General features: G+C 38.9%; 3 protein-coding genes across 3 annotated transcripts in view; all 3 read right to left on the bottom strand.

Moving 5' to 3' along the window:
* The window catches only part of rimbp2a (RIMS binding protein 2a), a gene marked incomplete at both ends in the record, with an annotated part of 68,632 nt that extends 64,673 nt beyond the window's left edge, over positions 1 to 3,959 (bottom strand). Inside the window, one exon of the mRNA XM_080510589.1 lies at positions 3,822 to 3,959. Within this exon, the coding sequence (XP_080366715.1) occupies positions 3,822 to 3,959 (138 nt within the window). The remainder of the gene's footprint in view (positions 1 to 3,821) is intronic.
* Positions 3,960 to 8,200: 4,241 nt separating this feature from the next.
* Positions 8,201 to 13,448, bottom strand: noc4l (nucleolar complex associated 4 homolog; the record flags this gene model as incomplete). The annotated part of the gene is made up of 15 exons (XM_080510628.1): positions 8,201 to 8,455; positions 8,565 to 8,678; positions 8,818 to 8,900; positions 9,055 to 9,218; positions 9,332 to 9,442; positions 9,567 to 9,627; positions 10,517 to 10,628; positions 10,736 to 10,786; positions 10,880 to 10,914; positions 11,038 to 11,140; positions 11,225 to 11,371; positions 11,547 to 11,654; positions 12,756 to 12,862; positions 13,035 to 13,155; positions 13,296 to 13,448. 15 exons carry the CDS (start codon positions 13,446 to 13,448, stop codon positions 8,336 to 8,338), a joined length of 1,590 nt encoding a protein of 529 aa, XP_080366754.1. The 3' UTR covers positions 8,201 to 8,335.
* Positions 13,449 to 14,179: 731 nt separating this feature from the next.
* Positions 14,180 to 17,002, bottom strand: pus1 (pseudouridine synthase 1). The gene is made up of 6 exons (XM_080510174.1): positions 16,784 to 17,002; positions 15,987 to 16,207; positions 15,762 to 15,899; positions 15,395 to 15,497; positions 14,588 to 15,288; positions 14,180 to 14,492 (listed from the first exon to the last, which is right to left on the bottom strand). Exons 1-6 carry the CDS (start codon positions 16,845 to 16,847, stop codon positions 14,460 to 14,462), a joined length of 1,260 nt encoding a protein of 419 aa, XP_080366300.1. The 5' UTR covers positions 16,848 to 17,002; the 3' UTR covers positions 14,180 to 14,459.
* Positions 17,003 to 18,329: the final 1,327 nt, after the last annotated feature.

Genomic DNA, 18,329 nt, shown 5'->3' with positions numbered 1-18,329 from the left:
CTAAAAAGTGCAAACTAAACAAAATGTGTTGTTGTTGTTGTTATTATTACTATTATTATTATTATTATTATTATTATTATTATTATTATTATTAATAATAATAATAATAATGATGATGATGATAATAATAAATATTGTTGTTGTTGTTGTTATTGTTATTATTATTATTATTAATCTATCGTGGTCATCTTTCAAAGAGCCTCTATCTCGCCTGCAAGGATGTGTTTTATACCGATGATATGACATTTGATGACATTGCTGAGCCTGTGCCTCTGAGTTTAGAGATATAATGACTTTCCTTTACAACCATTAGAGTTGGCACATCTGCTTAACTGGGAGTTTAAAACACAACTACTTCTTGTTTTTTGTCTGGCCTGCAGGTGAAGTAGCTATAATTGCAGTGAGAAGAATATCGGTTTTATCCTACACATTCAGGATTTTAGTTCAGTAAAATTGTAATTGGCAACAACTTCAACATTAATACCAACAGTAAGCTGGACTCAGCAAGTGTTTTTGCGTACGACAAAAGTAGAAACATCAGCAATTTTAACATAATACAGTAAGATGTTAATGTATTTAAAACATTGGACAAGTCCACTGTCCATCACAGAGCTATAATAGAAACACATACACTCATTTATTGCACCCTGAAATCAGTCAATGTTGTATCAGAATATTCCAGATTGCAGCAAAAAAAAAAGGAAAAGCTCCTTATGAAGTGAGAATCCTCTGATATGGGTTTAATATTATCGTAGTGGTATGCAAGGTTGTTATAAAAGGTAAACATATATTAATATAGGACAGAGGAGCGGACGAAATGAAAGGGACACTAAGTGAGCATGAGTGAGAGGAGAAAGCACAACATATGTGCAGAGCCACTCTGTTGCCTAGCAACCTCACTGTCTATTCCCATCTTTATCGTCGACGCATGGTTCTCGCTGTAAATTGCTCTGCAGGCTTGACATAAAGCCCTGAGAGACCGGGGTTCAGGGACAGATGGAAATCAGATTGGGCAGAAACATGCAAATTCCTTTTTAAATATGCAAATAGTTGGAGGCAGATGGTCTTTTAACCACTTAAACAAGCTTCTAACTTTAGACCACGACAGTGCCTGGGATCGGCCCCAACTTAGTGGACTTTAATTGCAGACGTGTGCTGTCCTCCTCTGGACTGTTAGCTCACTCAGCGCTGAAGGTTAAATCGCATACCTAAGTGGTGTTTCAAAGTGTGGGACAGTCCCCAGAGGGGCAGCAGGAGAAAATCTTGGGATCAAGGGGCCTTTTCACAGCCGTTTTATTCCTTTTTCCATTCAGAATGGAAAAACGAAGCCTAAAATAATCATTTCTATCAAAGCATACATTTTGAGAAAACACACTATTATTGGTGTCACAGAAGCCAATTAAAATGTGAAATCAGCTTAAAGTCAAAACATTATGATATTTCTAAATATATATCAAGACAAGTAAATTCAAATTGAATGCTGATAACAAGCATGAATAAAGTCTTTTTTAATGCAAATAGCATGAATAGAAGCCTTCAATATCATCTCAACATAATTATTAACGTGAGAGTCAGGTGCTGAGGGAGGGTGTGCAATATGGTTATAATAAACCCTCACTGCAGCTGATGGATGGTGATAGATAATCTGTTGTTCCCTTTTATCAAAGGAGGATTAAATTTTGAGCCTCACACAGCTAATCTGAGTCAGACCTGCCAGTTTCTGTCAAGTGCTCCTGAAAACTTCCTGGCATAAGTTTCAAACCAACAGCAGACAGGATTACTTTTGTGCGGGTCAAGCTAGGTGAAGATAAGAATAAATACATGGGGGGGGGGGCAAAAAAAATTTGGTCAGAAACACAAATCTCTCAAAGTAATAACTGAAAAGACCATGTAAGTGCACAGCGGGACTGAGATTAAAAAAAAAAAACTCTTAGTGATAAAATGACCAGAATAAAAGTGGTGATTATGCTGCACAACTAACATGAATGCTGGAATTACTTCTTTTTTTCATTGCATGGGTTTTAAAATTACAGAATGAACTTTCTCTTCTGCTGTTGTGCTCAGTAAATCGGGGAATGCATTATAAAATATATAAATGAGCTTTGTTTTTGGCAAACAGCGTCTCGTAACAATTAGGTGATTAAGGTGTATTCTGACATTTTAATATGAATGCAGATCTTTATATCTGGACAATGGCAAAGTAAAAAAAAAAAAAAGTATTTATTTATTTATTTATTTATTTATTTGTGTTCTTTCTGTTTGTCCTGTGATGGATTCCACCCAGCTGAGGTCAGCTCCAGCCCCCTGTGACACAATATTTGATGAAGCAGTTTTGGGGATGAATGAAAATCCCTTTTTTTTTTTTTAAAACATTGTCCCTATATTGTGTGTTTCAGTAATACACTTTTTTTTTCATGAGGCCAACATAAATGAATTATTGTCAGTCGCTGTCAGTCACAGCTCAAAGTTGAGCAAGAAAGTACCAATAACTATATGTATTTGAAAGAAAATGAATGAAAAGGTGCGTAGCTGATTGTAGCTTAACAAGAACCAGAAAGAAAATGTTAAAAAAGAGAACAAGCATTTCTATTCTCAAATCACATTTGCTCTGTTTGCATATGTATGAAGAACATAAATACACATAACTAGAACTCCCTATTAGGTAATTGTTTCCTGATTATATTTTCTTAATGTGCATATAAGTATATTGAATACTGCAGTTCAAGTGTTGCTTTTCAAAGTAAATATCATCAAGCAAACAGAGAATCAAAAGAGATTAAAATCACAGGAAAGGATTGATTGAAAACCTACTCCAAACTCAAAATTTGCACAAACTAAACAATTAACAACCAAACAACTATACCTTCACAACTGGTCGCAGGTGTTGCACTGTTTATTCCTCAGATCTCAGATGTATTCATTTATGTGTGTGTGTGTGTGTGTGTGTGTGTGTGTGTGTGTGTCAGCATGTATGTGTGTGTTCACTTGCTTTTTAATTATCTTTTTTTTCTCTGCACTGTTTTTAAATCATGTTGAGCACTTTGCATCACCTTGTTGTATAAAAAAAAAAGTGCTATATAAATATAGTTGATTGATTGATTGATTGATTGGTTGATCTGCTCAACCTCTCTGATTCCTCCTCTCAGAGAAAACAAATCGAGGCGGGAAAAGAAAATCACCACAATGGCCAATGTAGATTGTCCATGTAATGTTTTCGGTGTACATTTTCCTTTTCCAGACATACTAATAGGATTTATAAAACCTCTTCCTCCCTGCAGACGTGGCACACATTCAGCCTTTAGTGATAATAGCAGTTTGGTCAGTAACCACAGATCCGCTGAGATCCAATGTCAATTGGATCTTTAAACTTATATCCGGATAAAGATTAAGCTAAGATTAATCTCCCCTCAGTCAGTTTCATCTTGGCTACAACAGTAAGTAGTGTGATGTGATAGTGAAGGGCAGAGCTTCAGGGCTGGTGGGGGCTCGATCCCGGCACAGTCACTGCCCTTGCAGCTATTCGGCTTTTATGATCTAACAGCCAGTGTCATGGGTGGGAGTGAGTTTCTTCTTTGATAGGAACTGTACGTACTTGACTAGCTACCTAAACAAAAAATAACTACATACTAATAGAAGAATCTTTAACATTACTTTAACTCTTGGCTCCTATTTAAAATGTTTTGATAGTGTGTTGTAATGAACCAATTTAATAGTATCGATCATTTACTAGAGTGTTACTGACAATACTCGTGGTTTTACAGTGCTGTAGCTTTATAAATCTCCACATTAGATACACAGTCCTACAGTGGCCCGAGCGCTACCTTGCCCTTGGGGTGCAGGTGGTGATGGTGTAGGTTTCTGGCAGCGATCATGGCCAACTGTCTCTGGATCCACTGTAACTCCATCTGGGACTGCCTCAGCAGATCCTCCAAGTCAGTGCTGGACTTGTGGTCCCGCATTGTGATCTGCGAACAAACAACCACAGACGATAGACTGAATAGACAACAAAATCCTTCCGTCGTCTTCACACCTCCATACAATCGCTGGCTGTAAAATTCAACACAGTAAATACAGCAATACCAGATACAGAAGAGCAGGCATACAGTTAAATATTTTACTTTAGTATTATACTGTATAGTCTACTCATTTTAGTAACATGTATTGCCTGTTTTACCTTTTTTATATTCCATACTTCTAAAACAATACATGTCAGTCTTTAACAGCAGATTTTTTTTTTTTTAAATAGAGCAAATAATTGCAATTAAATCCAGCATGTAATTCTAATATTGCTAAAATAACCATGCAGAGAAATATGAGCAATGGTTATTGTAACTCATAAATAAACACAAAAATAAACAGAACATTCATTTATTAAATAGCTGATTCATCTTCTTAAAAGAAATCACTTAAAACCTGCTTGTTACTGTCAGTTTAAAAACCACATAATGATACCCTGACAAAAAAAATCAGACATGAAATGATAGTAAAATTACCCTTCCCGTCTGACACTGTCGCCCCCACATCAGTGTATCCGTGGGTGCTGACTGGTGTGTGTGTGTGTGTGTGTGTGTGTGTGTGTGTGTGTGTGTGTGTGTGTTTGGTGCGAGAGCGGAAGCTACACTCTCTTACGTAAGAGAGGATTACTGTCTGACAGCAGCACAATATCAGGAGAGAGTGGGGAAAAAAAAAAACATAAGCTTTCATAAGTTGGCGCTAAATCCTCGTCCACGCCGGTCTGCTTTGTAACATTGTGCAAACACACACTTCCTGGCACGCCAGAGTATTCACAGTGAACACAATACAGGGCGGTGACACAGGCAGGGAGTTGAAAGTTAATGCTGCTTGTACCTCAGCAGGTTTTATCCTCCTGCTGCTGCTTCATCACGAGAAGTGCTCGCCTCTGCTTTGTGTCATCTGTTCACTGAGTTTTAAACTGATATAATTCATCCATCTTGTACAGCACTTTATCCAACTGGGGGTCAGGGTGGGGGAAACCCAGCTTACTCTGGATACACCATGAACAGGTCACGGTTCCATCACAGGGCAAAAACACTCATATTCACAGTGAGCAGTTCATCTGACGTGCATGTTTTTGAACCCAGGAAGAACATGCAAACGACACCGAGAAACTTGTTCTTGTTGTGATCAAAGAGGCCGATTTACTACGCCACCATGGGGCTGTTGTTCACGAGAGACAAAAACATCTTTTAAAAATGGCTCTCTTCATTTGCCTGTCTTGAAATCTTGGCCAAATGTTCAAACAGATTCTCTGTACTGACTCACCTTGGACAGCTTCTATTTCCTCACAGGGATTGTGGAGGCGGAGGCCACACACAACAACAACAATAACACGCACACACACACACACACACACACACACACACACACACACACACACACACACACACACACACACACACACACACACACACACACTAACTAATCTACCCATCACTTTGATTAATTTCATAATATGACTTATATTATGAAGCTTTGTGTTCCTCCTTACAAAATTCTAGTGTCATTTTCTACTTGTTTTTTTTTTTTTTTATTCCCCGCTCCAGTTTTCACAAAATTGTCCAGACAGTTGCTGGAAAAAGTTTTATAAAAGGTTGTTTCTTGCAATATTTGAAAAATGTAACAAAACATAGTTGTGGATGGCTTTGAAGCCATGATCTAGCTTAATTTAACATACATGCTTGTATAAAACAATGAAAATCAAGGTAAATGCTTTTCTCAATTATTTCTATACTTACAACATGCATACCACAAAGATATAAGCATTTTTTTTTACATTTTGATTAGTATATTATAGTGTTATAATGATTGCCTAAACAGGTCTTAAGTGTAATAGGACTTAAATAATGGCACAAATAAACACATTTCTGAGATGCAGCTGTAGTTTCAATTACTTTAAAAAATATATAAATTATTGAACTTACCCATTCAATAAAAGGACTTGTGCCTCTCTCATCCTCTTCTTAGGGCAAGCTTCTCACTCTTGTTCTGTGTGCCAAGCAAAGTTAAAAAACAACAACAAAAAAAACAAAGACACATCAAACTGAAATGACATGAATAGACAACCCATCCAGTAGCTTCCATCACTTCAGATATATGTTGATGCTGTCAGCAGGCATTGCTGTCGGTAGGTACGTTGCTTCCCAGTGATATGACTTGCTCTTTCCAAACAGAAGTCGGTTATGATTCAGAATTTTATCTCATGGTGTTCTTGTACCCGGGGCTGCCGGCTGTGTGACCATATGGCACGCTTAACAAGAGCAAGAAACGTGGAGATGAGCTGGAAAAAGAGTATTTCAGGCCAACCACTCACCTGTACAAAGAGAGCATAAAGAAAAGCATAGTCACATGAATTTATGGGCAGTAATTCAGTGTTACATTTATACATACATATATATATATATATTTCACTGAAGTTGATTACATGGTGCAAATTGCACTTCAGTATGACTAAAATTACATGGGAAGATGGTGTGAATAGTGAAAAAGAGTCTGTAAATGTTGCAAGCACAGACATCTCGAGGTCTGCAAAAATTAGAAAATCATGAAAATGTTCAACATTATATGATATATGTTCATGACACACAGAGTGAAATATGTCAAGCTTATATTTCTTGAAATGTTGAGGATTATGGCTTACAGATAATGAAAACTCAAAATTCAATGTCTCTGAAAATTTTATTATTACACATGATCAAGAAAAAAAGGATATTTTAAACACAAATGTAAGACTTCTGAAAAGTTTGTATATTGTCATTTTTTATGTACTTAATACTTGGTCGGTCCTCCTTTTGCATGAATTACTGCGTCAATGCTGCTTAGCATGAAGGCCATCAACCTGTGGCACTGCTCAGGCATAATGGAAGCTCAGGTTGCTTTGACAGCAGCCTTCAGGTCATCTGCATTGTTGGGTCTGGTGTCTCTCACCTTCCTCTTGACAATAGCCCATAGATTCTCTCTGGGGTTCAAGGTCAGACCAGTTTGCTGGCCAATCAAGCACAGTAACACCACAGTCATTGAACCAGCTTTTGGTAACTTTGGAAGTCTGGGGAAGGTGCCAAGTCCTGCTGGAAAATGAAATCAGCATCTCCATAAAGCTTGTCAGCAGAAGGAAGCATGAAGTGCTCTGAAGTTTCCTGGGAGATGGCTGCGTTGACTGTGGACTTCAGAAAACACAGTGGACCGACACCAGCAGATGACACGGCTGCCAAAATCATCACAGACTGAAGAAACTTCACAGTGGACTTCAAGCAATGTGGATTCTGAGCCTCTCCAGTCTTCCTCCAGACTCTATGATCTTGATTTCCAAATGATATGCAAAATGTACTTTCATCTGGGGGGAAAAAAAGGACCTGGGAACACTGAGCAACAGTCCAGTTCTTTTTCTTTACAGCCCAGGCAAGATGCTTCTGAAGTTGTCTCTTCTTCAGGAGTGGCTTGACACCAGGAATGCGTCATTTGTATCCCATGTCTGGGATTAGTCTGTGCGGAGTGGCCTCAGCCCACTCCTTGTGAAGCTCCCCCAAATTCTTGAATGCATTTTGCTTGACAATCCTCTCAAGGCTGCGGTCATCCCTTTTAATGGTGCACCTCTTCCTACCGCACTTTTTCCTTCCACTCAACTTTCTATGTACATGCTTGGATATAGCGCTCTGTGAACAAGCAGCTTTATTACTAATAACCCTTTGTGGCTTACACTCCTTGTGAAGGGTGTCAATGAGTGTCTTCTGGACATGTCAATTTAGCAGTCTTCCCCAGGATTGTGCAGTCTAGTGCCCCAGATAGAGACCATTTAAATGCTCAGGAAACCTTTGCAGGTGTTTTGAGTTAATTAGCCGAGGGTGCGACACCATGACTTTCCAAAACTGAACTTTTCCACAATATTCAAATTGTCTGAGACACTGAATTTTAGGTTTTCACTATCTGTAAGCCATAATCTACATTTCAAGAAATAAAAGCTTGAACTATATTTCACTCTATGTGGCATGAGCCGAAATGTAATGCTTTTATCCAAAACCTCATCCAGACTACAAACACATCAGTGTTACACAAGGACTTCTGACGATGCAGCCATGTGCATCCCCATGCAGCAGTCTCAAAAATAGAAAACCGAGTTCCCCCAAACCGTAAACTTTGAAAAAGGTTTTATTGATGTACATTGGTCACAATTACACTTCTCAACGACATGATTTTGTTTGTATTCCTCCTTCTGCAAGTCTCAAAAACCTGTAAACAACTTGTAGGATCAGTCAGTTGTGCTGTCCCTTATGAATAAAAAGAATGTGAAGTTGTACTTTACAAAAATAAAATACACATCCTAAACCAGACAAAAATGCTGCCCCAGCACTTCTCCACCTCCTTTTAGTAAGTGTGTCGCGGTCTCAAACTCCAGTGGGACACTCTTGACCTGGGACTGCTTCAGGTCTTTCTCCATCAGCTGTGAAAGAGAGCATGAAAACACATTATTCTTGCTGCTCGGGTGAGTCTACGATGAGTGTCGATGAAATTTAATTGGGAGCAAAGGAAACGGAGGAAAAGAATCTTGCCTCATGTGCCGTGATCTCCAGCACCTCGCTGATGTCTTCCTCTTGATCCGACAGCGGCGTGTTGATCAACATGGCGGCTTTGGCCACATCTGGATGATAGTGCCTCTGAAGTGTCTGGAGGGAAAACACAAAAAAATAAACATCTTCTATGACACTTCCAATTTCTCATTTTCTTTCACAAAATTAAAAATGCAAAAGGATGGATAAACAGCAAATCTGGTGATCCACAAGCCACCTTTTCGATCAAACGCACCTTAATTTCCCACAAGCTGCTGTCTAAGGCACGGCACTGAGCAGGATCCTCTTCTTCCATTAGATACGGGTCCTCGACAGCCTCTGTCGTTATGAATGCAAACATACATCGTCTATTTTAAATGACTTCTGTGCATCATATACAGGTCTTTTTTTTTTTTTTTTTTTTTTAAATCAACTACCATCGTCTGAGCAGGAATTTTGGTTTATTATCAACAGAAATCTGGCTGACACTCACCTTTTTCTGCGTTTGGCTTATGAATAAGGACTCTGCAGGATGGGTGGCGGCGGATCAGGTTATAGATGAAGGGCAGCAGTATGAGAAGGGCCGTGGGCGGTGCGGTCAGAGCCAGGCGAGCCAGGCGTTTGGCAAAGGCAGCCACCAAGTACACAGGCAAGTGACTGCAGAACGGGCACACAGAAGAGGTGTTTTCATTGGCAGGCATTTTGAATAGCAAGTTGGCTATAAAATACTTTGATAATGCTTTCAGCCGTTGAGGCCGAAACAACCTTACCTGGAGCTAAGAAAGAGGTTAGCCAGATGAAAAAAGCGCGCTCTGTATTTGACGTGGAAGACGGAGGGCTCAAGAAGATTATAGAGCTTCTTATAGAAATCAGGATAGTCTCTGCAAACACACACAGGGTATTTAATATAACTAATTTAAAAGTCATCTTCAGAGTCAGAAGAAGACAGTTATTGGAAATAACGTTGCAATTCAATGCAAAGGATGCTCTTCTTGTAATACTCACAGGTTGTGTTGATGAATGAGAACAAAAAGGCCATTGAGAGCCAGCAGGCTGATCGCTCCACCTGTTCAATCAAATCAGTTTCACATTTATCTTAAAGGTTTGGACGTCAGTGGAAGTTTATCAACGTTAATCCCAGAGAAGAATGTCTGCAGCACTTCATCAGTCTTTACAGAGACTAGTTTAATTATTACACTGAGCATCAATCTTTCCTGATAAATCCATTTTATTTTTGTTTCCCAAACCTGTGAATCACAGCTCAAAAACGTTTAACATTTAGAAACAACCGAATTTGTAACGGAAGGCTGTTTATGTTTCCAAAAACGAAATTACAGTGACAGGAGAGATATACGGGACAAATACAAAAAGTGCAGATGATTCAAAAGTGAAAAATGATGATAGTGAAAAAAAGAAGAGAAAACTATAAATATGTAATTGTGCTTCTCACTAAAATCCACATGAACTTGAATGAAACACTAAAACTAGCTCTGATTTACTGGTTTTAAGGTCGGTTACAATGGTAATTAACATTACATGGCAGTTGGGGCTGCATGTTAGGAGGAACTGGTCAACATGATACGTATGCTGATATTTCTTCACACTGCTGTGACTTGTATGATCAGGTGAATTGGTGTTTTGACCAACCACAGGCTCAGTCATAGTTTCACCTTCATATACAAAATGACTATAGAGCTACTGCTTTCTTATATTTGTGGATATATAAATTGTATAAATCAAATCGCCCACTTATGTCTTTTGTGCATCAGTGAATGTTGTGTATAATAAATTACTGGACAGCTGTGGTTTTAAAACAATGATGTGGGTGCAAGAGGAGCTTCAATGACAAATTAAAGCTATTAATTAGTGAAAAAGTGCAACTATTACAACAATTGCTGACAATATTAGTTCTTTTAAATAAAAAGGCAAAGTGATTTTAAAGAGAAACGGCTTACCAACATCATAGGCAGCAGTCAAAAAGTCAATCATCAGAGTGGGTTTGCTCATATGAGGCAAAATGGAGTCATGGAGGATCACCAAGATCTGTTTATACATGCTGCTTGGCAACTAGAACACAGAAATGAACAAGCCAGTGAGATTAAACACAATGTGGATGATGCCGTGTTACAGATATGAAGAGAACAGTTCCGACCAAGTAAAAACTAGATATTTACCTTATACTTGAGAAACCCAAGCCACATCCTCTCAAATGCACGTTTGTGTTCCTGAGATGGAGAAAAACATTTTGCAGGTCATTCAATAAAACATTTTAATTCCTGGCAGAAACCTGCAGATATGACTCAAAATATTGTACTCACATTCAGTTTTGCAGCTTTCCAGTCGTCATGCTTGGCTAGAGATAAAAGCATTTATTTGGTGATTACAGCTATGTAGCTCACACAAGACACACTTCAGCGTCACCACAAAGCAGAAACCCATAATGAGGCATTTAGAACATTCAAAACTCTGCGCTTACCTTCCTGTTTGACCATAAAGTTGGTGAGCTCGGACTCCTTGCTCGGCATGCTGATGTTGGACATGAGGGTGAACACGTTGTTTTGATATATGGCCATCACAGTCTGTGGGGGGGGGCATGCAAACATCATTTAGCACATGAAAAAGAGACTTTCGTTACGAGCACATGTGATGTGTTTCCATGCCACCTTGTTTTTCTCCATCACTCTGCCTATGTTGTCCCGGATGGAGCTCATCACGTAATAGCGCAGATCCTCCATCTCCAGGAATTCGTGAAACCTGGAGATCAGCAGGGAGTTGTCTGCAGTTTGAGACAAAAGGTTGTCCACCACCTCCTGACAACAGTAGGCACAGCAGAAGGTTCATTGAGTTACTCAGGACAAAAGGTTAATATTCAACTTCATGTCTCAGTATTTTTGTGTAGGTTAATGAAAATCAAAGTGTTTAAACAGACAATTAAAGCAGTGCTTTTTTTTTTTTTTTTAACCATAGATGGTGACATAATCCCACCTGTATCAGTTCCCTTGGGAAGCTGTAATGTTCACTCCAGTCCAAGTCCTCAAGAGGATGCTGTCCTTCTGCTGTAGCAAACTTTATCAGGCAGCAGAGGGCACTCTCCTGTATTCAACAAGCATTCAGAGTTTAATATTGTGATTTACCTTAGATTGAATAAAAAATGGAATTTCCAATTAAAAAGATAGTGTGGAACAGTAATAAGATAAATGCAGAATGAACATCATTTTACCCACACTGACTAAAGTGAGCAATACTGTATATCAACATGGAAGCCCCTGATACGAGACTATGACAAATTGTAAAGAGTCTGAAGAGTTTAAACTGTTTAAAGAGTAAGAGTAAGTTTTGCATCCAAAGCTAAAGCGGGAAGATGGTGTGAATAGTGAAAAAGAGTCTGTAAATGTTGCAAACACAGACATCTCGAGGTCTGCAATCCTTATGAACAACTATGGGGTTAATTTGAGGCTATGAGGGATTCTTCATAATGTCATGACTCAATATTAACTATGTGAATTGCTGCTGGGCTCCGAGTCCTTCCCGAAACATTATAAGCTCTGTAAGGTGCAAAAGTGAGCAATCATAGTGATGTTTTCTTGGTACTATAAATGGCTGTGTTCGAGAAAAACAAATGTTTGTTTTCTTTCTATTGTATGAAATATATCATGTTTATCATTATTTGTGCTGTATTCTGGTATAATTTAATGAGTTAAAGTACATGTCTATTGATAATTTTTGTTTATATGCTGCAAAATGACGGAATAGTCTAGGATTGTCATCTCACTACAAGCTTCCATCTTCGATTCCAGCTTTCTTTAAAGTATGTTCTGCCTGTGCATGTTTTTCCCACTTCTGCAAGCCCTTTTGCATCCAAAAACATGTATTAAACGTATACAACAGTGTGTAATTGTTTGTGTCTCTACGCTCCCTCTATGATATACTTTTCAGGCAGTGTGAAGGGAAGATCAGTTGATGCCAACATGACACTGTGGTGTACTATGGAACAAGTTTGTTTTCCTTCTCACTCACCAATTGTGAAGCTGGAGAAATACCAGACTGCAATACAACTGCACTTAATCACACTTGATTAGATTAGAAACATTATATAGGAATAACGTCAAGTCTATATTCATAAAGTATGTGGAATAAAACTTAATTCCTGTGGTCCAAATTTAAAGATTTGGAATGAGAAACGGTTGGCCTCACCTTGATGGTATGAAGCTCATGATTGAGGTGATCAAGAAGTATCTCCACACAACTTGTATAACGATGTCGCACAAAGATGCGGTACTTCTCCTCGGCAGAGTACCCTCCTTTAACGATGAAAAAACACATTTTCAGAAACATTCATGCCTACTGAGCTGCCAGGATCAAACACAAGACAACTGAGAGTCCAAAATAGGATGAAGTGTAGCTCCTGTAACCTTGATATTTTGGCTCCACTTCATAACTAGTCATTTAAAGGAATTATTCATCTATACTCACCGCTCAATGCCTCCTCTTCTGCAGGGAGTTTTCCCATGAATAGATCTTTCCTTTCCAACAAAGTACAAAACAACGTGCTGCATGCCTCAACGGCGCTGATGACGTCCTTTTCTTTTTCTGACTGCAAACACACATAGTGAATTCACAGAAATGTGTCAATAAAACAAATCAGTACAAGATTCGCTCAGTTACAGTGATGCAAATTAAAGTTCACAAGCACAACCTTGGCAGGAAACTAAGAGAAATAAAAGTTAATTTTACCTGAAGGACCTCAAGAATGTCAAAAACGTCGTTGGCATGTTTTCTGCTCTCTAATATACGTTCAACGCTGCTGCTGGGGTCGATTTTAGCCTTTTTTACACTTTGATTTGATGTTTTATCTGAACTCACGATGCGCTTTCTGGTCGGCGCCATGTTGACTGGTGATGCATTTAGGTAACTCCGAGAGCGTAGGAAAAACAATGATCATGACCGCAACACCAACAAATTAGAATTTTTTTGGTTTGTTTACCGCGGTTGTAAAAATTAGATAAAATTGTTTAGAAATTACTGGGTAGGGCCATACGTGTGCACATACATGTTTTATTTCTGAAGCAACGTTGAATGGAAAAGGTTAAAACCTTTCAGGCATCCAGGAACCCGCGAGTTCCTGAATGCGACATTAGTCCCCCCACGTCACAGCAAGTATCGCCCCCTGGTGGCTGGAAGTCGAAGTTTCAATAAACACTTTCCAGTGAGCTTACAATGCAGGTCCAGACCAGCTTGAACATACTAAAGAACTTTTTAACATGTGCATGAAATGTAAAAGCACTGTCGTCATCATGGCCTTAATTGACCATTCACGAGCATATTTATAAAATGTAGAAATAACTTATCAGTCTTAACAATTACATTAAACTTATGTGACGAAGGAATTTAATGTCTGGAAAAAGAATGCAACCTGTAGCCCCGAGATTGTAATTTGCAACCAATACTTTGACTACTTCGATGACATCTATAAACCTACATCAGCTGTGGTAAGAATGAGGACCTACTGTCCTACTCTATATGTTGGTGTCACTGTAGAAACATAATAAACCAGGTATTCATGTGTATTTTTGGTGTGAAAATAAGACAAGGATGTTTCAAGAAGGAACAACAGAGGCTTCTTTTATTATCTTATTTGGTATAAACAAGTGTAAATGAGACAGCAATTTATCTCCATAAAAAAAAAAACAGATGCCAACACTGTCATATTGGTAAATAGTAGATGGACTTCACTTATATAGCGCCTTTTCACTGAGAGCAGCCCCAAAGCACTTTACATGATTCATCACATTCACCCATTCACACACATTCTCACACACCATTGTAAATAAAAGCAAATTTTCATGAAAAGAAAGAATGTTTGCATGGGGAAATGTTGCTTTCTGTCGAGCCATTGAACTAATCCGATTCATTTCCTTCATCTGCATTTTCCTGAAAAAGAAAAGAAAGAGCAATAATTTAATGAGCTTATAATTACAAAATCAATTCTCGATCTTTACAATTTCATGCTTAATATGCAGAAAAACCTGTTTTTGATCCTTGTTTTCCCGCGTTTCTCCAGCGGTGGTTTCAAAGTCATGGATGGGGAGTGTGGCCATCCAGCTGACCATGGAGCCCTCTTGACACTCCGTCTCGACGATGGTGGGGTATATGTGGGCCTCCTTAAAAGCCTTGATCGCCTCCTCCTCGCGACACCAATCCAGGCGCTCGTGCAGCCCGTCCCCTCCGAAGCGCTTGTTGTAGCGGTCAAAGTGGACTCTCTCCAGGACCAGCCCCAGCCCCGGAGCTTTGGGAACATCCACCTTCTCCTGTCCCCAGCTCCGCTCCATCACCTCCTCCTTCGCGTAGCCCCTGATCACAGCGATCACCAGGCCGATCATTTTGCGGATTTGGTGGAGCATGAAGCTCTGGCCTCGCACGGTGATCACCGCGAACTCGCAGTCGCTGCTGACGAAAGGCTCCCCGCAGGCCATCTCTGTGATGTAGCGGCGGGCGCTGGGGTCGCTTGGGGCCTTCTGGGAGGTGAAGTTGTGAAAGTTATGAGTGCCTTTGTAGAGGGAGAAGAGACGGTTCGCCCTCTGAAGCGTCTCTGCTTCCAGGCGAAAGGCTGCTATTTTCGCCGTGTCATAGTCTTTTGGGGAAAAGGCCACTGTTGGGAGCATGTACGAGTAGGTACGAGCGTCGCAGTTGTTTTTCGAGTTGAAACCCTGAGTCACCCGTTTCAGTCCTGCGGGCGCACAGAAAGACATTTAAAAAGGTTAAGACGGAGTGTTTTTTGTCAGGATTCATCAGTAAAATACATTGAGAAGTCATTATTCTAAGAGAAGTCTCACCCAGCACTCTGATCTGCGCTGGCAGATGCTCATTGATCTTTTCAACGATGTCTTCAATTAATCGCACTTTTAGTGACACCACTTGGCCAGCCGCAGACACACCCTGTACAAATGTAAAAAAAAAAAAAAATTCCCAGTTAACGGTTGATAAAGTCAAAAATGTCATGGTTTCAATGGATGTGTCCATCAGTCCTCCATTACTGAAGAAATGTGCTATGAATTGCAACTGTGCCTACAAAAGATGTCCTATAAAGCTGTTTTGAGTCTCTCGTATTGCTGGATTCCCAAATAATATTTCACTATAATAAAAATCACTGATAGTAACACAATAAAAACAAGGTCTTTCACCTACAAACAAACCGTATACCTTATCTGTTCTGGCACATCTTTGGAAAGACATCTTCTTCATGTCATCACCATGGTTCTCTGGAATGCAGCCAGACTTAACCAGAGCAGTCACCAGATCATCCTCGATGGTCCTGAACTGAGAGTTCCCGGAGTTTCTCTAAAGCAAAACAAAAACATGCAGGTCAATTAACATCAAAAAACAGTGTTGACAAAATAAGAGACTAAATTAATTTGTGAGTTATACCTGCATGCCGTAGTATCCCTTCCCGGAGTACGCCATGAGAAGGACAACTTTCTTTTTTGGATATCTCTTTTCATCTTCAGTGTTTTCATCGGTTTTGACTTTTTTCGTGGCCTGCAGCCTCTCACTGGAGTCCTCATTTTCTTCTTTGCTTCGTTTCAACAGCTTAGCTGTCTGTTGATCCGTAGATGCTTCACTCATTCTCAAGACCTTGCTGAGGCCACCTGGAAGGAACGCATTAAAAATCATTGTATGTCTTAAGACCACTGAATTACTTGACTCAAATAGTAATAAATATTGTTACATTGTTTGAATTATATTCAGACACAGGTAAAAGTTAAGAAAATACTTCTTACGATGGTGAAATTATACATAAGAAACAATAAATACCACTTTCTAAAGGACATTCTATGCACTTGTATAAAATACCTATTTTCAAAGCAGACGTTTTACACATACAGTCTACACAAACGAGAAACAAGTGTAGATATACTGCAGGATAAAATTGCTTGAAACAAGAATGCCAATCACAAGTTTGGATGACAAATTTAAATTGAAACAAACAGTAGTGGAGTAGAATACATGGTGTAAGTTGTACGAATGAATGAAATGGCGTGATTGATATATACTAATTAAACTATAAGCATCCATTGGTGTAACAGTAACGTGAGTATGTGTAATAGATGACAATGGCCAAATCGTTAGTACACAGACGTAAGAGTTTAAACATAGATCGTAAAACAAACAACACAGTAAATGGCTCGTGTGTCTGGTGACGTCCCATTGTTTTAAACACTCACCGTGTGTCTTTAGCGTCCACCTATAGTTAACCAAGACACCAAGCAGCGGTCGGATTTCAAACATAAGTTAAATCATGGTGACTAAACCCGGCAGCTCCATGCGAAACGACACAACAACTGAGCGGAGGAAGCGAAGCAATGGCGATCAAGTAAGATGATCCTTCGGTCAAATCAATATTTACGAATGAATTGAAATTGTTAACTGAAGGGAGCAGCTTGTCTGTGTGGTGTTATGCCGAAGATGAGGAATAAAACACATGGCACCACCAACTTTGACCTCTGACGCAAGTCTCGCGAGACTTGCTCAGATCTCGTTTCTATCTGGAAGTGCAGCGTGATGCAGTGCACAACATGGTGCACGTTGCCTTTTAACTGAACGCAGATGGTATTGACGATGAGACAACAGACCATGTGTTCTTCTCCTGCACTAAAATACAAAAGTTTTGGTCTGATTTGATTCATTTCTGAGTCTCATCACAGAAAATATGATAACGTTTGGGCTGATGTTTCAGAATGTAAATGATGAATTGGGCATGAATGTAATTCTGTGGTTGAAGTTGAAGTTTTTCATTAATAGGAATCCCCAACTTCGTACAAAACATTTGATACATTCCAAATGAATCAGTCCCCTTTGTACAAGAAAACACAATTTTGATATATACAGTATTTAATTAAAGAATTCCTTCATGCTTGAATTACTGTTGACTATATTGATCTTGGGAACATGTGTCAAGTTCGTCCTTTATTCAATTACAATAACGTATTTTGAGATAAATTAAACAGATTTATACAAAAAAGCTTTGGCAGAAATTGTGCAATATTGAAAATCATTTGATATTTTGTTGGGGGGGGGTGTTATTTGGATTCTTTGATAACTGTATGCTAAAAAACACTTTTTACTAACTTACTCTTGATGTAAACATATGACATTCATTGTTTTGAATAAATACACTGGAGGGAAAACATGTTTTATTACTTTTCACAACAAGCTTAAGCATGGCAATTTCTCAAATAAACACTGACAAATTAAATGTGACTAAAGCTGTAGAAATCTGTATTTGACTGTATTTATGTAAATCAAAATCGTCTATCATGAAATGTAACTTTCTCCTTTTTTCTCCTTTACCTCTTTATTTATTTGATCATTTTCCTCCTTCTTAATAAATTGTCATAGATCATGTTCATGACATGTAATTTGAACAGTTGTCCTGCTGACAATGCGTCATTAGTACAAATAACATTTTTTTTTGTTTTGTTTTAGTTTTTTTCCGAAAGGCCTTTTAATATGCAGGCTAATCTTAAAGAAAGAAAAAAGATTAAACATATATATTATACACAGATATTTCAACGTACTAAATTTAGGAGGTGAAATATTTGATGAGAAGGCTTGAAACTCAAGATTAGGTAACGCCAAGTGTAATAAAATTTCTGTCCACCTGAGTGCAGCAGAATCCCACATTGAGAATCATTACTCAACGTCCAAAAATCCTTAGCGTCGAATTCATTTCAGCCAGAGGTTACATGCAGCACAATTTGACCTTGGGTT

This window comes from Blennius ocellaris, assembly GCF_963422515.1.
Source record: "Blennius ocellaris genome assembly, chromosome: 15".
Lineage (NCBI taxonomy): Eukaryota > Metazoa > Chordata > Actinopteri > Blenniiformes > Blenniidae > Blennius > Blennius ocellaris.
This window is presented reverse-complemented; position numbering and strand designations above follow the sequence as displayed.